The 14,780-nt window shown below is 39.4% G+C and overlaps 2 protein-coding genes across 6 annotated transcripts in view; one reads left to right on the forward strand and one right to left on the reverse strand.

Moving 5' to 3' along the window:
• gcm2 (glial cells missing transcription factor 2) lies at nucleotides 1–11,491 on the reverse strand. 3 transcript variants are annotated; one of them, XM_061921792.1, is made up of 8 exons: nucleotides 11,158–11,487; nucleotides 9,833–9,896; nucleotides 9,584–9,772; nucleotides 9,391–9,503; nucleotides 9,205–9,330; nucleotides 8,881–9,137; nucleotides 8,590–8,818; nucleotides 1–1,041 (listed from the first exon to the last, which is right to left on the reverse strand). In XM_061921792.1, exons 1-8 carry the CDS (start codon nucleotides 11,248–11,250, stop codon nucleotides 952–954), a joined length of 1,161 nt encoding a protein of 386 aa, XP_061777776.1. In that variant the 5' UTR covers nucleotides 11,251–11,487; the 3' UTR covers nucleotides 1–951. The 3 variants fall into 3 exon arrangements, with proteins under 3 accessions (XP_061777776.1, XP_061777774.1, XP_061777775.1); XM_061921790.1 differs by having other exon boundaries at nucleotides 1–1,251; nucleotides 11,158–11,486; XM_061921791.1 differs by lacking the exon at nucleotides 1–1,041 and adding an exon at nucleotides 3,254–4,838 and having other exon boundaries at nucleotides 11,158–11,491.
• The window catches only part of sycp2l (synaptonemal complex protein 2-like), a 15,916-nt gene continuing 12,390 nt past the window's right edge, over nucleotides 11,255–14,780 (forward strand). The window contains exon 1 of one of the 3 annotated variants that reach the window (XM_061921787.1): nucleotides 11,255–11,470. In XM_061921787.1, coding sequence (XP_061777771.1) covers nucleotides 11,459–11,470 — 12 coding nt within the window. In that variant the 5' untranslated portion in view covers nucleotides 11,255–11,458. Of the gene's footprint in view, nucleotides 11,471–14,363; nucleotides 14,476–14,780 lie in introns of those variants that run through there. The other 2 variants (XM_061921789.1, XM_061921788.1) reach the window with 2 other exon arrangements.

Here is a 14,780-nt window from a genome sequence, read left to right on the forward strand (position 1 = left end):
TTCATGTACAAACCACTTTATTACTGGTTTTAACGAGGGCGAACACAACAGAGTTCACGGGTAAGAAGAGGAGTCTTCTCGTCTTCAGTCAATAAATAGCACAAACAAAATGGAACAAATCAAAAGAAGACGTCATTCGTGATTGGCTGGATCGCGCGTGGCGGCCATAATGAAATGTTCAAAAAGAGTCGACCTCCGATGCTAACACGTCAGCTGGAGAGCAACCATCAACAGGCTAACTTAGCTTCCCGACCAGCATAATTAACATCATTTGGTTAACATTAGCATGGATGTGCTTTCTTTTTGGCCTTGGGGGGGGGGGGGGGGGGATGGGTTGGTGTTAGCGGGGGGTGTATATTGCAGCATCCCGGAAGAGTTAGTGCTGCAAGGGGTTCTGGGTAATTGTTCAGTTGTGTTTATGTTGTGTTACGGTGTGAATGTTCTCCCGAAATGTGTTTGGTGTGGGTTCACAGTGTGGCGCATATTTGTAACAGTGTTAAAGTTGTTTATACGGCCACCCTCACTGTGACCTGTATGGCTGTTGATCAAGTATGCATTGCATTCACTTGTGTGTGTGAGTTAAAGCCGCATATATTGTGTGACTGGGCTGGCACGCTGTTTGTATGGAGGGAAAAGCGGACGTGACGACAGGTTGTAGAGGACGCTAAAGGCAGTGTCTTTAAGGCACGCCCCCAATATTGTTGTCCGGGTGGAAATCGGGAGAAATTCGGGAGAATGGTTGCCCCGGGAGATTTTTGGGAGGAGCACTGAAATTCGGGGGTCTCCTGAGAAAATAGGGAGGGTTGGCAAGTATGGCCTAAAAGTTCCAGTGTTGACTGACAACGTCACAAAGTGTCACATTTTGTCCTGTGGGGGCGCCAAAGGGAAACCTGCTCAGTGACAAGTCCTTAGAGCTTCCTCGGTTGCCATGGAAACTGAGGTAGCGCCACGTCAGTAGTCGTCGTAGCGGTACGTGTTGGCGTAGCTGTAGCGGTAGTCGTAGGCGTCGGCTCGCTCCGTTTTGGTCTGCACGACTTCCGGCTGAAATGACAGAGACTTGATGACTCCCCCCGACTCCTCCGTCACTTTCACCTCGGCCGAGTAGGAGGGGTGGGCCTCGTCCAGCAGAGAGGAGCAACCGGGGAGGCCCGGCGGTTTTGCTGGAGCACAGGGCTGGTAGGCCTGGAGGCCGGCCTGAGGTTTGGGACACGACTGGTAGGAAGGAGCCTTTGGACACGGCTGATATGAGACCTGGGGAACACCAAGACAGGTACAGCTAACATCTGGGACTCTACATGGGTCGAGTATCCGGGAGTCTAAGTCTAAGTCAGGGGTCCCCAAACCTTTGGACTTGAGACACACACACACACACACACACATATATATATATATATATATACCAGGGGTCACCAACCTTTTTGAAACCAAGAGCTACTTCTTGGGTACTGATTAATGCGAAGGGCTACCAGTTTGATACACACTTAAATAAATTGCCAGAAATAGCCAATTTGCTCAATTTACCTTTGATAAATATATATATATATATATATATATATATATAAAAATTGGTATATCTGTCTGTCATTCTGTCGTACATTTTTTTTCCTTTTACGGAAGGTTTTTTGTAGAGAATAAATGATGAAAAAAACACTTAATTGTACGATTTAAAAGAGGAGAAAACACGAAAAAAATGAAAATTAAATTTTGAAACATAGTTTATCTTCAATTTCGACTCTATAAAATTCTGACGAAAAAAATGAAGAGAAAAACTAGCTAATTCAAATCTTTTTGAACAAATTAAAAAAATAATTTATGGAACATCATTAGTCATTTTTCCTGATTAAGATTAATTTTAGAATTTTGATGACATGTTTTAAATAGGTTAAAATCGAAGCTGTACTTTGTTAGAATATATAACAAATTGGACCAAGCTATATTTCTAACAAAGACAAATCATTATTTCTTCTAGATTTTCCAGAACAAAAATTGTAAAATAAATTCAAAATACTTTGAAATAAGATTTAAATTTGATTCTACAGATTTTGTATATTTGCCGGAATACTTTTTTTTAATTTTAATCATAATAAGTTTGAATAAATATTTCACAAATATTCTTTGTCGAAAAAACAGAAGCTAAAATGAAGAATTAATTAAAATGTATTTATTATTCTTTACAATAAAAAATATATATACAGTATACTTGAACATTGATTTAAATTGTCAGGAAAGAAGAGGAAGGAATTTAAAAGGTAAAAAGGTATATGTGTTTAAAAATCCTAGAATAATTTTTAAGGTCGTATTTTTTCTCAAAAATTGTCTTTCTGAAAGTTATAAGAAGCAAAGTAAAAAAATGAATGAATTTATTTAAACAAGTGAAGACCAAATCTTTAAAATATTTTCTTGGATTTTCAAATTCTATTTGAGTTTTTTCTCTCTTAGAATTAAAAATGCCGAGCAAAGCGAGACCAGCTTGCTAGTAAATAAATACAATTTCAAAGAAAGAGGCAGCTCACTGGTAAGTGCTGCTATTTGAGCTATTTTTAGAACAGGCCAGCGGGCTACTCATCTGGTCCTTACGGGCGACCTGGTGCCCGCGGGCACCGCGTTGGTGACCCCTGATAGAGAGAGGGGGAGAGAGAGAGAGAGAGAAAGAGAGAGAGAAAGAGAGACCTTTTATGAAACTTTTATTTATTTTTTTTAATGTATGTGTTTATGATTTTCTTTTGTGTTATCCCCTCTTGTGCCCACCGTTTCCCTCCTCTGTCTTCTTTAGTTTTTCTTCTTTCTATCCACTCCTGCTCTAATTTGGCTGCGCCAAACATTAAATATATCCAAACACTTAATAAAGTTGAATACAAATAAGAAGTGTTCCACACTTTGCTTTTGGAATGTAAATAGATCTCTACAGCAGATAGGGTCATCTACTTCCACAATATGATTTGTCTGAGTGGCTGCACAGGGCAGATTAAAAAAAAACCAATATATACATTGTTTTTATTTATGTATATAAACCTGTGCCGTAGTTTGGGGACCCCTGGTCTAAGTATTGGTATTCTACAAGAAAAGCTCTATGTATATATAATTCACTTCACTACAAGGATCGGAAACGATGTGCGGTCAGTCAGGATCGGCAGGTAATGTGCAGCCTCACTTGTCTCAAAAAAAAATTATATAATAAAACCATAAAATATGTATATATATATATATATATATATATATATATACTAATAGAATGCAAAACCTGGGATTCTAGGAATCCAAGGCTCTATAAAGGGTGTACATGCATAGTTCTTTCCAAATAGTGGCGTGGGCCCCGCTGGGGGACACACGATGTGATGCCAGCAGGGCACATGTGACCCCGGGGAACATGCTGTATCAGTGTCATGCTTCAAACTCTGTCCCAAAAAGTTGTGCACTACAAAACGTGTTCATATCAGCCATTATTGCTGACTTCCTCCATTTGACAAAAAATAAAACATCAGAACAAATTGTCTTTTTTTTGGTAGGTCTAAGTGTTTTATATATTGTGCTAACAGGGTTAATTTTGCTGATCAATTTGAATTGTATTATTTATTCAGTTTATTTGATTATATTTGTCAGGATCACAATTTGGTCAAAAATGTTATAGTTTGAATAAGGATTTTATTTTTAATTTTAGGCATATTGATGCACTTTAAATGTTTTCTGTTACAGACTGAAACATGTCAATAAAGGTTTTCTTTGTTGTAAGTTGATCTATATATATTACAATTTTTTTAATCTGAGGTGTACTTTTTATAGACCAGTGGTTCTCAAATGGGGGTACGCGTACCCCTGGGGGTACTTGAAGGTATGCCAAGGGGTATGTGAGATTTTTTAAAAATATTCTAAAAATAGCAACAATTCAAAAATCTTTTATAGAAATATTAATTAAATAATACTTCAACAAAATATGAATGTAAGTTCATAAACTGTGAAAAAAAAAATACAACAATGCAATATTCCGTGTTGACATCTAGATTTTTTGTGGACATGTTCCATAAATATTGATGTTAAAGATTTCTTTTTTTTGTGAAGAAATGTTAAGAATTAAGTTCATGAATCCAGATGGATCTCCATTACAATCCCCAAAGAGGGCACTTTAAATTGATGATTACTTCTATGTGTAGAAATCTTTATTTATAATTGAATCACTTGTTTATTTTTCAACAAGTTTTTAGTTATTTTTATATCTTTTTTTCCAAATAGTTCAAGAAAGACCACTACAAATGAGCAATATTTTGCACTGTAATACAAATTAATAAATCAGAAACGGATGACAAAGTGCTGTATTTTACTTCTTTATCTCCTTTTTTCAACCATAAATGCTTTGCTCTGATTGGTGGGTATCTGAATTCAAAAAATGTTCACAGGGGTACATCAATTAAAAATGGTTGCGAACCACTGTTATAGACAATATTATTTATAGACGCGGAGTGGAGTGGTCGGGGCCCGCAGAAGGTTTTCTTCTTTCTCAGGGGGGTGTAACCAAAAATAATTGAGAAGCACTGGTGTGTGAATGTACGTGTCAATGTTGTCTGTCTATCTGTGTTGGCCCTGCGATGAGATGGCAACTTGTCCAGGGTGTACGCTGCCTTCTGCCCGATTGTAGCTGAGATAGGCTCCAGCACCCCCCGCTACACCAAAAGGGACAAGCGGTAAAAAATGGATGGATGGTGTGTGAATGTGAGTGTCAATGTTGACTGACTATCTGTGTAGGCCCTGCGATTAAGTGGCAACTTGTCCAGGGTGTACTCCGCCTTCCGCCAAAATGAAGCTGAAATAGGCTCCAGCACCCCCCACGACCCGAAAGGGACAAGCTGTAGAAAAATGGGATAGATGGATGGTCTAACAACTGGGATTTTACATGCACCCTAATCTCAGGGACTTTTCATGGATCTAATGTCTGGGACTGCATGGATCTAATACCTGGGATTCTATACACATTTTACAGCTATCAAACATCTGGGACTCTACATGGATCTGAGTGCTGGTGCTCTATAAAGATATAAAACCTAGGACTAGATGGGTTACACATTTGGGGCTCCATGGTTCCAACATCCGGGGTTTGACATGGGTTTAACACTGGGGATCTTACATGGACGTTAATATCAGAGACTCTACATGGGTCTAATGTCTGGGAATATTCAATGATATATCTGGGATTTTTACACGCGTCTACCCTCTGGGACTCTACATTGGTCTATGACCTGAAATTCTATACAAATTTTACAGCTACAACTCTAAAGGTCTAAAACCTGGGACTTTAGCTGAGGCAAAACATTAGTCAAAGGCTTTAACTTCCAGGGTTCTGCATGGGATTGGACATGGACCCTAATATCAGGGCCTACCTGGTTGGGATTGTACATTGACCCTAATATCAGGGCCTATACCTGGTTCTAAAGTCTGGTATTATTCAAGGATACATCTTGGATTTTGTATTGGTCTAACATCTGGCACTCTACATGGACCTAAGATCTTGAATCCTATACTGATTTTATAGCTGGGACTCCAAAGATCAAAGAGCTAGGGTTCCACGTGGGTCAAACATCTAGGAAACTAAGGCTCTAACATCCGGGATTTGACATGGGTCTAACACCTGGGATTTTACATGGATCTTAATATCTAAATGGGTCTAAAGTTTGGGACTATTCAAGGATATATTTAGAATTTTAAATGGGTCTACCATCTGGGACGTTACATTGATCTATGACGTGGAATTTTATACAGATTTTTTAGCTACGACTCAAAGACAGACAACCTCGGACTCCAGATGAGTCAAGGATTAGTCTAAAGCGCTAAAATCTAGGGTTCTGCGCAGCTCTAACACCAGGGATTTTACATGGACCCTAATATCAGGGACAAAACATGGTCTAAAGACAGGGACTATTTAAGGATCTACAATCTACAATTCTACATGGGTCAAACATCTGGGACTCTACATTAATCTAAAACCTCGGATTCTACAAACCCTGTTTCCATATGAGTTGGGAAATTCTGTTGGATGTGCAAATAAATGAAAAACAACGATTTGCGAACCCTGTTCAACCCATATTCAATGAATGCACTACAAAGACAAGATATTTGATGTTCAATCTCAAACTTTTTTTTTGCAAATAATATATACTGTAACTTAGAATTTCATGGCTGCAACACGTGCCAAAGTAGTTGGGAAAGGGCATGTTCACCACTGTGTTACATCACCTTTTCTTTTAACAACACTCAATAAACGTTTGGGAACTGAGGAAACTAATTGTTGAAGCTTTGAAAGTGGAATTCTTTCCCATTCTTGTTTTATGTAGAGCTTCAGTCGTTCAACAGTCCGGGGTCTCCGCTGTCGTATTTTACATTTCATAATGTGCCACACATTTTCGATGGGAGACAGGTTTGGACTGCAGGCGGGCCAGGAAAGTACCCGCACTCTTTTTTTACGAAGCCACGCTGTTATAACACTTGTCTTGCTGAAATAAGCAGGGACGTCCATGATAACGTTGCTTGGATGACAACTATGTTGCTCCAAAACCTGTATGGACCTTTCAGCATTAATGGTGCCTTCACAGATGTGTAAGTTACCCATGCTTTGAGCACTAATACACCCCCATACCATCACAGATGCTGGCTTTTGAACTTTGCGCCTATAACAATCCGAATGGTTATTTTCCTCTTTGTTCTGGAGGACACCACGTCCTCTGTTTCCAAATGTAAGTTAAAATGTGGACTAGTCAGACCCCAGAACACTTTTCCACTTAACATCAGTCCATCTTTGATGAGCTTGGGCCCAGCGAAGCCGGCGGCGTTCCTGGATGTTCTTGATAAATGGATTTCGCTTTGCATAGTAGAGTTTTAACTTGCACTTATAGATGTAGTGACAAACTGTAGTTAGTGACAGTGGTTTTATGAAGTGTTCCTGAGCCCATGTGGTTATATCCTTTACACACTGATGTCGGTTTTTGATGCTGTACCGCCTGAGGGATCAAAGGTCCGTAATATCATCACTTACGTGCAGTGATTTGTCCAGATTGTCTGAGGTTTTTGATGATTTTACGGACCGTAGATGGTAAAATCCCTAAATTCCTTGCAATAGCTCGCTGAGAAATGTTGTTCTAAAACTGTTCGACAATTTGCCTACAAAGTGGTGGATCTCACCCCATCCTTGTTTGTGAATCACTTAGCATTTCATTGAAGCTGCTTTTATACCCAATCATGGCACCCACCTGTTCCCAACTAGCCTGCACACCTGTAGGATGTTCCATATAAGTGTTTGATGAGCATTCCTCAACTTTATCAGTATTTATTGCCACCTTTCCCAACTTCTTTGTCACATGTTGCTGGCATCAAATTCTAAAGTTAATGATTATTTGCAAAAAAAAAAAAAGTTTATCAGTTTGAACATCAAATATGTTGTCTTTGTAGCATATTCAACTGAATATGGGTTGAAAATGATTTGCAAATCATTGTATTCCGTTTATATTTACATCTAACACATTTTCCCAACTCATATGGAAACGGGGTTTGTATATTTTACAGCGGGGACTCTACAAATATCAAACATCTGGGGTTCTTAATGGGTCCAACATTAGTGACTTGATGTGGATCTGAATACTGGTGTTATATAAAGATCGAAAACCTGGGAAACTGCATGGGTCTAACATCTGGGACTCCAAGGTTCTAATATTCAGGGTTCGACATGGGTCTAACACAGTCCTTTTTCAACTAATGGGGTAGGCCCCCCTGATGTGACCTCATTGAACATGCTTTTTTCCATGCCAGAATATGACAAAGTGTATGTAGCACTTGGCTTCATTATAACCACGGTGGGAGACAAGAAAAGGTTGATGTTTCTTTGTTTACTGTTACTAAACCTAAAATGTTATGCATAATTATAGTTACGTATAACAATTTCATAGACAAATAATAGTATTTATAGTCAAGGTGGAGAGTGGGTGGGCGCAAAATATTTTGTTCTTCCTGGGGGGAGGGGGGAACAGAAATTAATTAAAAAGCACTGGTCTAATACCTTGGATTATACATGGATACTAATATTAAGGACTCTACATGGGTTTAATGTCTGGGACTATTCAACAATGTATTTGGAATTTTACAGGGGTCTAACATCTGGGACTCTACTTGGATCTAAAACCTGCAATCCTATATGGATATTACAGCTGGGACTCCAAGGATCAAACATTTGGGGTTCTAGACTGGTGAAATATCTGCGACACTATGTTCGATTGAGTGTTGTTATTCTATGATGACCTAAACCCGGGACTCTAGATGAGTCAAACATCTTAGGCTCCAAGGTGCTAACATCTGGGGTACAACATAGGTCTAACACATAGTATTTTACATAGACCCTAATATCAGGGATTTTACATTGGTCTAACATCTGAGACGCTACTTTGACAGAGAAACAGGGACTCTACAACAATCTGTATCAAGGACCACACATTGATCTTAAATTGACCCAACATCTTGGAAAATGTAATGATCTAATAAATGAAACTCCACAAAGAGCTCACATTTAGGACATTAAAAGGATGGAGTACCCTTGGACAAACCTGAAAGACTTACCTTAGTTGTAGTGGTGATGATGGTCTGCAGTGCAGCGGGTGAACCCGGGGTGTTTCCTGTGTAGCGGCAGGGGTAGTCAGTACTGTAATAATGGTGGTTGTCACTGTAAGGGGCAGAGGTCTTCAGTAGGTCTTTCCAGCCCGGTTTTGGTGAGGGGTCAAAGGAGGAAGAGGAAGAAGAAAGAGGAGCTGAGGCGGAGGATGTCGGACAGCCAAGGACTGGGGCCACCCTAAAGATAAGGATTTGGTTCAGGACTGTTTCCAGAATCTGATCAAAGGGTGTCTGGTTTACCTGGGATCACAAAACTCTGAGGTAACTGGATATGAAGGTGAGGTCAGGTACCCTGGGAACTCGTAGCTGGGCCTGCCCATGTAGAGTCTAGGACTAGCTGTTTTCTGCAGACCGGGTGATGTCTCTCCTAGAGCGTTATGGTGGTTATAGTATGGTTCTGTACTTTGGAATGCTGGGTAATGCTGGGGGAATGTTGGCTCGATGAAGGAGATCCTGTCTGCTGATTCCACACAGGAGAGAAGGGCTGGGCCGAGAGCCTGGAACAACAAAAACAGTGAGCACACAAAAAAAACCCCACAAACCAAAGTCTTAGTTGTGGTCTACCTGAGATTCAATGAGTCGCTTTTTTGGTGCAAAAGGCGGCGAGTTGACTCGTCTTTTCACTGAACTTCTCCGAGCCTCTGTCTCAGATTTGGACTCTGGCCTTGGATGGTCGTGGACCCCTTTGGCCTGAAAGGGCACAGTAAATAAGAGAACATTGCAAACAGACTTAGAAGCCAACTGGATTACCTGGAAGAAGATGGCCTTCCCGTCCACCCTCCAGAAGTTGGTGACCGGGTATCCGCTATGACCTCGACACGGCAACAGTTCCAGAGCACCAGTGCAGCTCGGACATACTTTCTCTAAAACATAAAGTCCGGGGAACATCAGGCACGATTCTCGCGACTGTTCTGCATCAGGTTCGGGATCTAGTGATCCTTACTTTGTTGTTTCTGCCGAGCCTTGTCGCAGATAGCGGGACGCAGCTGCAGTCGGGAACCGTCGGAGAGCGTGCAGCCCCGCGAGCACACCACCACGCCCAAGCACGATTTCTTAAGGATCTGACAGTTGTGGTTGTTGGTGTTCCTCATGGCCCAGCCCGACAGGTGGCGCTGAGCATTCTTGTCCTCGGCTAAAAACATTAGCATACTTAGCATATTTTACATTACACACAGCAATATTGGTTACTCACCGCTGTAGATGTAACGCACGTAACCATCAGTCCACTCCTGGAAGCCGTCAAAATGCTTTGTGTCCTACGAACAGGAAGTGAGTCATAAGCATTTAGCATGTTAGCAACTTTTTCTTGCAGTACTGATAAAATTGTTTAATTACCATCATTTAGCAACATTGTTTCTGTGTCAAATTTTGTTGCAAACTTAGGAAAAAAATCTTAAAGAAGAATTATTTTATTATAAATTAATGTAATAGTAAGAATAATAATAATAAAATAATGCATAGTTTATAATAATAATAATAACAACAATGTAATAATATAATATCATGTATATGTATTACTAATAATTGTATGGTCTATTTTGTTATGAATTGCATTCATTTTAAATACACTGTTGAAACACTGCAATTTTGCAATATTTTACATACATTTACTGTAAGTCAGGCTGTCAAATAAAATAAATGATGACAATAATAATCCCGAAAAATATTTACATATTACATATTTTAATAATATTTTATATATTTAATACTGTATGTGTCATTCATATTATTCATTTACTTCTAACCGCTGATCAAAAAAATATGTATTTTTATATTTATATTCAATTGTTATATTTTTCATGGATAGATATTGATCATCCCTCAACTGTTTGTGTGTGTGTAAGTGTTTGTGTGCGGATGAGTATGCTCCCTCTTGTTGTTTAAACAGTAAAAACTGGTTTTTATATTTTTGTTCCCAGTGAAACCAAAATACATGTGCGCACACACACTCTGTCTCGCTCACATACACACTCACACAAACACGCACAAACAACCTTGAGAAAACCTTCAGTGTGTCCATTTTATGTTTGTTTGAATATTTCATCAAACATAAATTAATTGTTGCACATTATTATTAAAAAAATCAAATAAAAATAATGTCACATTTTAGGAATAATGGTAAGAATAAAAATACGACAATCTTAGTAGTAATCGTAACATATCACAAAATCTATTTATTAATATAAGACATATAAAAAAACAAAAATTAATTAACATAAAAAAATACATAAGTGTTAATACGTCATTACACTTTTACAGTAAATATAAACACATAGTACAGTGAAAAATAAAGTGACCTTTTACTATACCATAATTTAATTATTCTAATTATTCAATTATTGATTGAATCCTTCCGCATTTTTTGTGTTGTTTTATTAATGATTTATTTTTAAATCATGTACATTTTTAATTAAATCTTTTCTATTAGGATTTTAACGCATATGCTCAGTTATTTGCCAATTAATTGCACTTTGATCAATTATGAATCAATAAACAATTAAGAGAGGCTTAGGTCACCTGCGGGAGTTTGGGGTCATTGATGTCCCAAGTGGACTTCATCCCGAAAGAGCAAACGCAGTCTGTCTCCTCGCGCTCTTCCGCTCGGGACATCCTTCCGGCCTTGCTCCTTGTCCGGCTCCCGGTCCTGGTCCTGATCCTCCCAGCCGCTTGCCACCGAATCTGAGAGCAAGTGGGACTTGAAACGGATTCCGCAGGTGGTCCAACAACACAAAGAAAGTCAAAAGTGGGAAAAAGTCCTCGAGATTCCCATGCGGTGTCTCACTGGAGCGCGTACAGCTCCTTTGAGGGTCAGGTCTGTATGAAGCGGCAGGTGAGCACGTCAGTAGATTCCTCTGAGTGTGAGTGTGTGTGTGTGTGTGTGTGTGTGTGTGTGTGTGCGTGTGTAAGAGAGATGTGTGTGTGTGTGATCAAAAAGTCATCATCAAAAGTCGTAATGTACATATCATTGTAATATATATTTATATATATATATAATGTTAAGTTGTGTTCACTTCCAGAAAAAAAAAAATAAGTAATACAATTTTAAAATATTTTCACCGACACCTGTGTGTGTGTGTGCGTGTGTTTGTGTGTGTGTAGGGGTGTTGTGGAAACATGTGAATGTTTCTCCCAAAACAAACAAGTCATTAGTCATCAATTACTAGAAATTGCTTGTGTGTGAGACAGCATATCATGCACTCTCACGCGCGCACGCTGAAGACGAGTGCCAAGGGTCCTGTGACATGACGAGACTTTTTATCTTCAGTGAGCATAGGTCAAAGGTCGCATGCAGGTGACCGTGACCACCAGAATAGAAAATAGCAGAATGCGCACCCCCGAATGTATGTGGAAGGTAACTCTTCGACTCCTTAACCGCTGCACATAGAAGGGTGCAATTTTGTCAGAACATGCACACCTACTGTGTCTCCTGCGATATTACTTTTTCTAAACCCACTACTACCCACCACGCAGTCTGATAGTTTATAAATCAATGATGAAATATTAACATTGCAACACATGCCAACACGGCCTTTTTAGTTTAATAAATTACAATTTTAAATTTCCCAGGAGTTTCGTCTTGAAAATGTTGTATAATGATGATGTGTACGCAAGACGTCACGGGTTTTAAGGAAATATGAGCGCTGCGCACACACACAGCTAAAAGTCGTCTGGTTTAACGGCATAATTACACAGTTTTTGGAGATCTGTGTTGCTGAATCTTTTGCAATTTGTTCAGTTAATATTGGAGAAGTCACAGTAGAAAGATGGAGTTGGGAAGCTTTAGTCTTTAGCCACACAAACCCACGGTGATTCCTTGTTTAAAATTCCTGGAGGTGAAACTTTACTATGGATCAGAGCGCGGTCAAGCAAACATGGATCCCGACGGAATGTCAACCAGCAGGTTTCGGTGAGAAAATTGTGGTTAAAAAGTTGCTTCTTACCGGGAAAAGCTGAGCTTGTGCCGTCCATAAAGCTACCGTCGACTCCCCTGAGACACTGACGTCAAGACACCCGTGGACGTACACCTCCAACTATCAGGTACTATTTAACTCACTAAAACACTAGCAACACAATAGAAATATAAGGGATTTCCCAGAATTATCCTATTAAATATCTCTAAAAACATCAGAGTCCGTCCCAAAGCAATCGCGTTTTTTTTTTAACTTTTTTTTTTTTTAATCATTTTTTTTTCTAGTCCGTTGCTATCAATACCCTCAAACACGAATCTTTCATCCTCGCTCAAATTAATGGGGAAATTGTCGTTTTCTCGGTCCGAATAGCACTTTTCGTTGGAGGCTCCCATTAAAAATAATGTGAATATGTGAGGAGCCCCTACACGTGTGACGTTATCGCCTGTGACTTCCGGTAGAGGCAGGGCTTTTCTGTTAGCACCGAAAGTTGCGAACTTTATCGTGGATGTTCTCTACTAAATCCTTTCAGCAAAAATATGGCAATATCGCCAAATGATCAAGTATGACACATAGAATGGACCTGCTATCCCCGTTTGAATAAGAAAATCTCATTTCAGGAGGCCTTTAAGCCCCAATTAAGTAGGTTTGACTGGAAAAGCCAACAAAAACATGGCCGCCATCATCCATATCATCTTTGCAAAGGGACTTGATTAATTGTCCACAAGTTATTGACTGAGTCTAATGATTCTAAAATTTAAAGGACATCTGTATTTACATGCATGCAAGCATGTCTTCCAAAGTACTTTGACCACAACCCATAGAGGACGCCACTAATGTCATCACCATAATGCAATGGGTTATCGATTAGAGTGCAGGTATGTTAACATACCTGCACTCTAATCTAGTAACAAGTAATTGCTTGTTGACACATATATTGACACATATATACACATATAACCTACTCAGTGGCCTAGTGGTTAGAGTGTCCGCCCTGAGATCGGTAGGTTGTGAGTTCAAACCCCGGCGAGTCATACCATAGACTATAAAAATGGGACTCATTACCTCCCTGCTTGGCGCTCAGCATCAAGGGTTGGAATTGGGGGTTAAATCACCAAAAATGATTCCCGGGCGCTGCACCGCTGCTGCTCACTGCTCCCCTCACCTCCCAGGAGGTGGTCAAGGGTGATGGGTCAAATGCAGAGAATAATTTCGCCATACCAAGAGTGTGTGTGACAATCATTGGTACTTTAATTTTATATTAATAATAAAAACTAAACATAACAATAGGGGTCAAGCTATCGCCATCTTGAAACATATATTTACTGTGTGAGCACAGTTAGCTAAATAAAATGACAAAATAAAACAAAAACAAAAATACTGTAATTGGCATTTGAAGTCATCTGATGGCTACTTCACAAAGCAGAAACAGGAAGTGGTGTTTGGGGAGCGATACTGGCATCTAGTGGTGGTTTGTATGTATTGCAGGAATTAATAAGCGTGTGTCAGCAGCAGGCAGCTTTTTTTTTTTTTTGCAGCAATCGGTATAACATTTGTTTTTATTATGTTTTTTTCCATCTTGCAATATGGTTGGATATAATCATTTGCATGACTCATATTGTATTTAGCCATGAATTTTTCATTCATTACCATGAATTGATTAACGTGGACCCCGACTTAAACAAGTTGAAAAACTTATTCGGGTGTTACCATTTAGTGGTCAATTATACGGATTATGTACTGTACTGTGCAATCTACTAATAAAAGTCTCAATCAAAGCAGCCAAGAGACGGATAAAATGAATTGATGCGATAAGGCACGAGTGCAATAAGCACCTGTGCAGATTCAACTGCGCATGCGCTAATCATGTGTTAATAAGCTGCAGCCTTGGGGCTCCCGATTCTTCCACAAGACAACAAACACGATGGTAAATGCTCAGCCGGTCTGTTTCCACGATTTAACTTTTTTGCACGGTGACTGTATAGGCTTCGGAAAAAAGTGTCGTGACGTCATTACACGTGCATGCCGCGTTTGTTTTCAGTCTGACGTCACGTGACATTCAAATGGCGCGTTTCAACTTAGCCGCTTTCGTCCATCTTGTGTGATTAATATTGCAAGTTGCCAAGCAAACTACTGCATTTTGATGTCCAAAACTGCATTGTTTTTAAAAAGAGACGTGATTGAAGTTTTAAAGTGAAAACCACAATGCTTAAAAAAAACGTCATCTGATTG

The sequence above is a fragment of the Nerophis ophidion genome, linkage group LG15 (genome assembly GCF_033978795.1).
Source record: "Nerophis ophidion isolate RoL-2023_Sa linkage group LG15, RoL_Noph_v1.0, whole genome shotgun sequence".
NCBI classification, from domain to species: domain Eukaryota; kingdom Metazoa; phylum Chordata; class Actinopteri; order Syngnathiformes; family Syngnathidae; genus Nerophis; species Nerophis ophidion.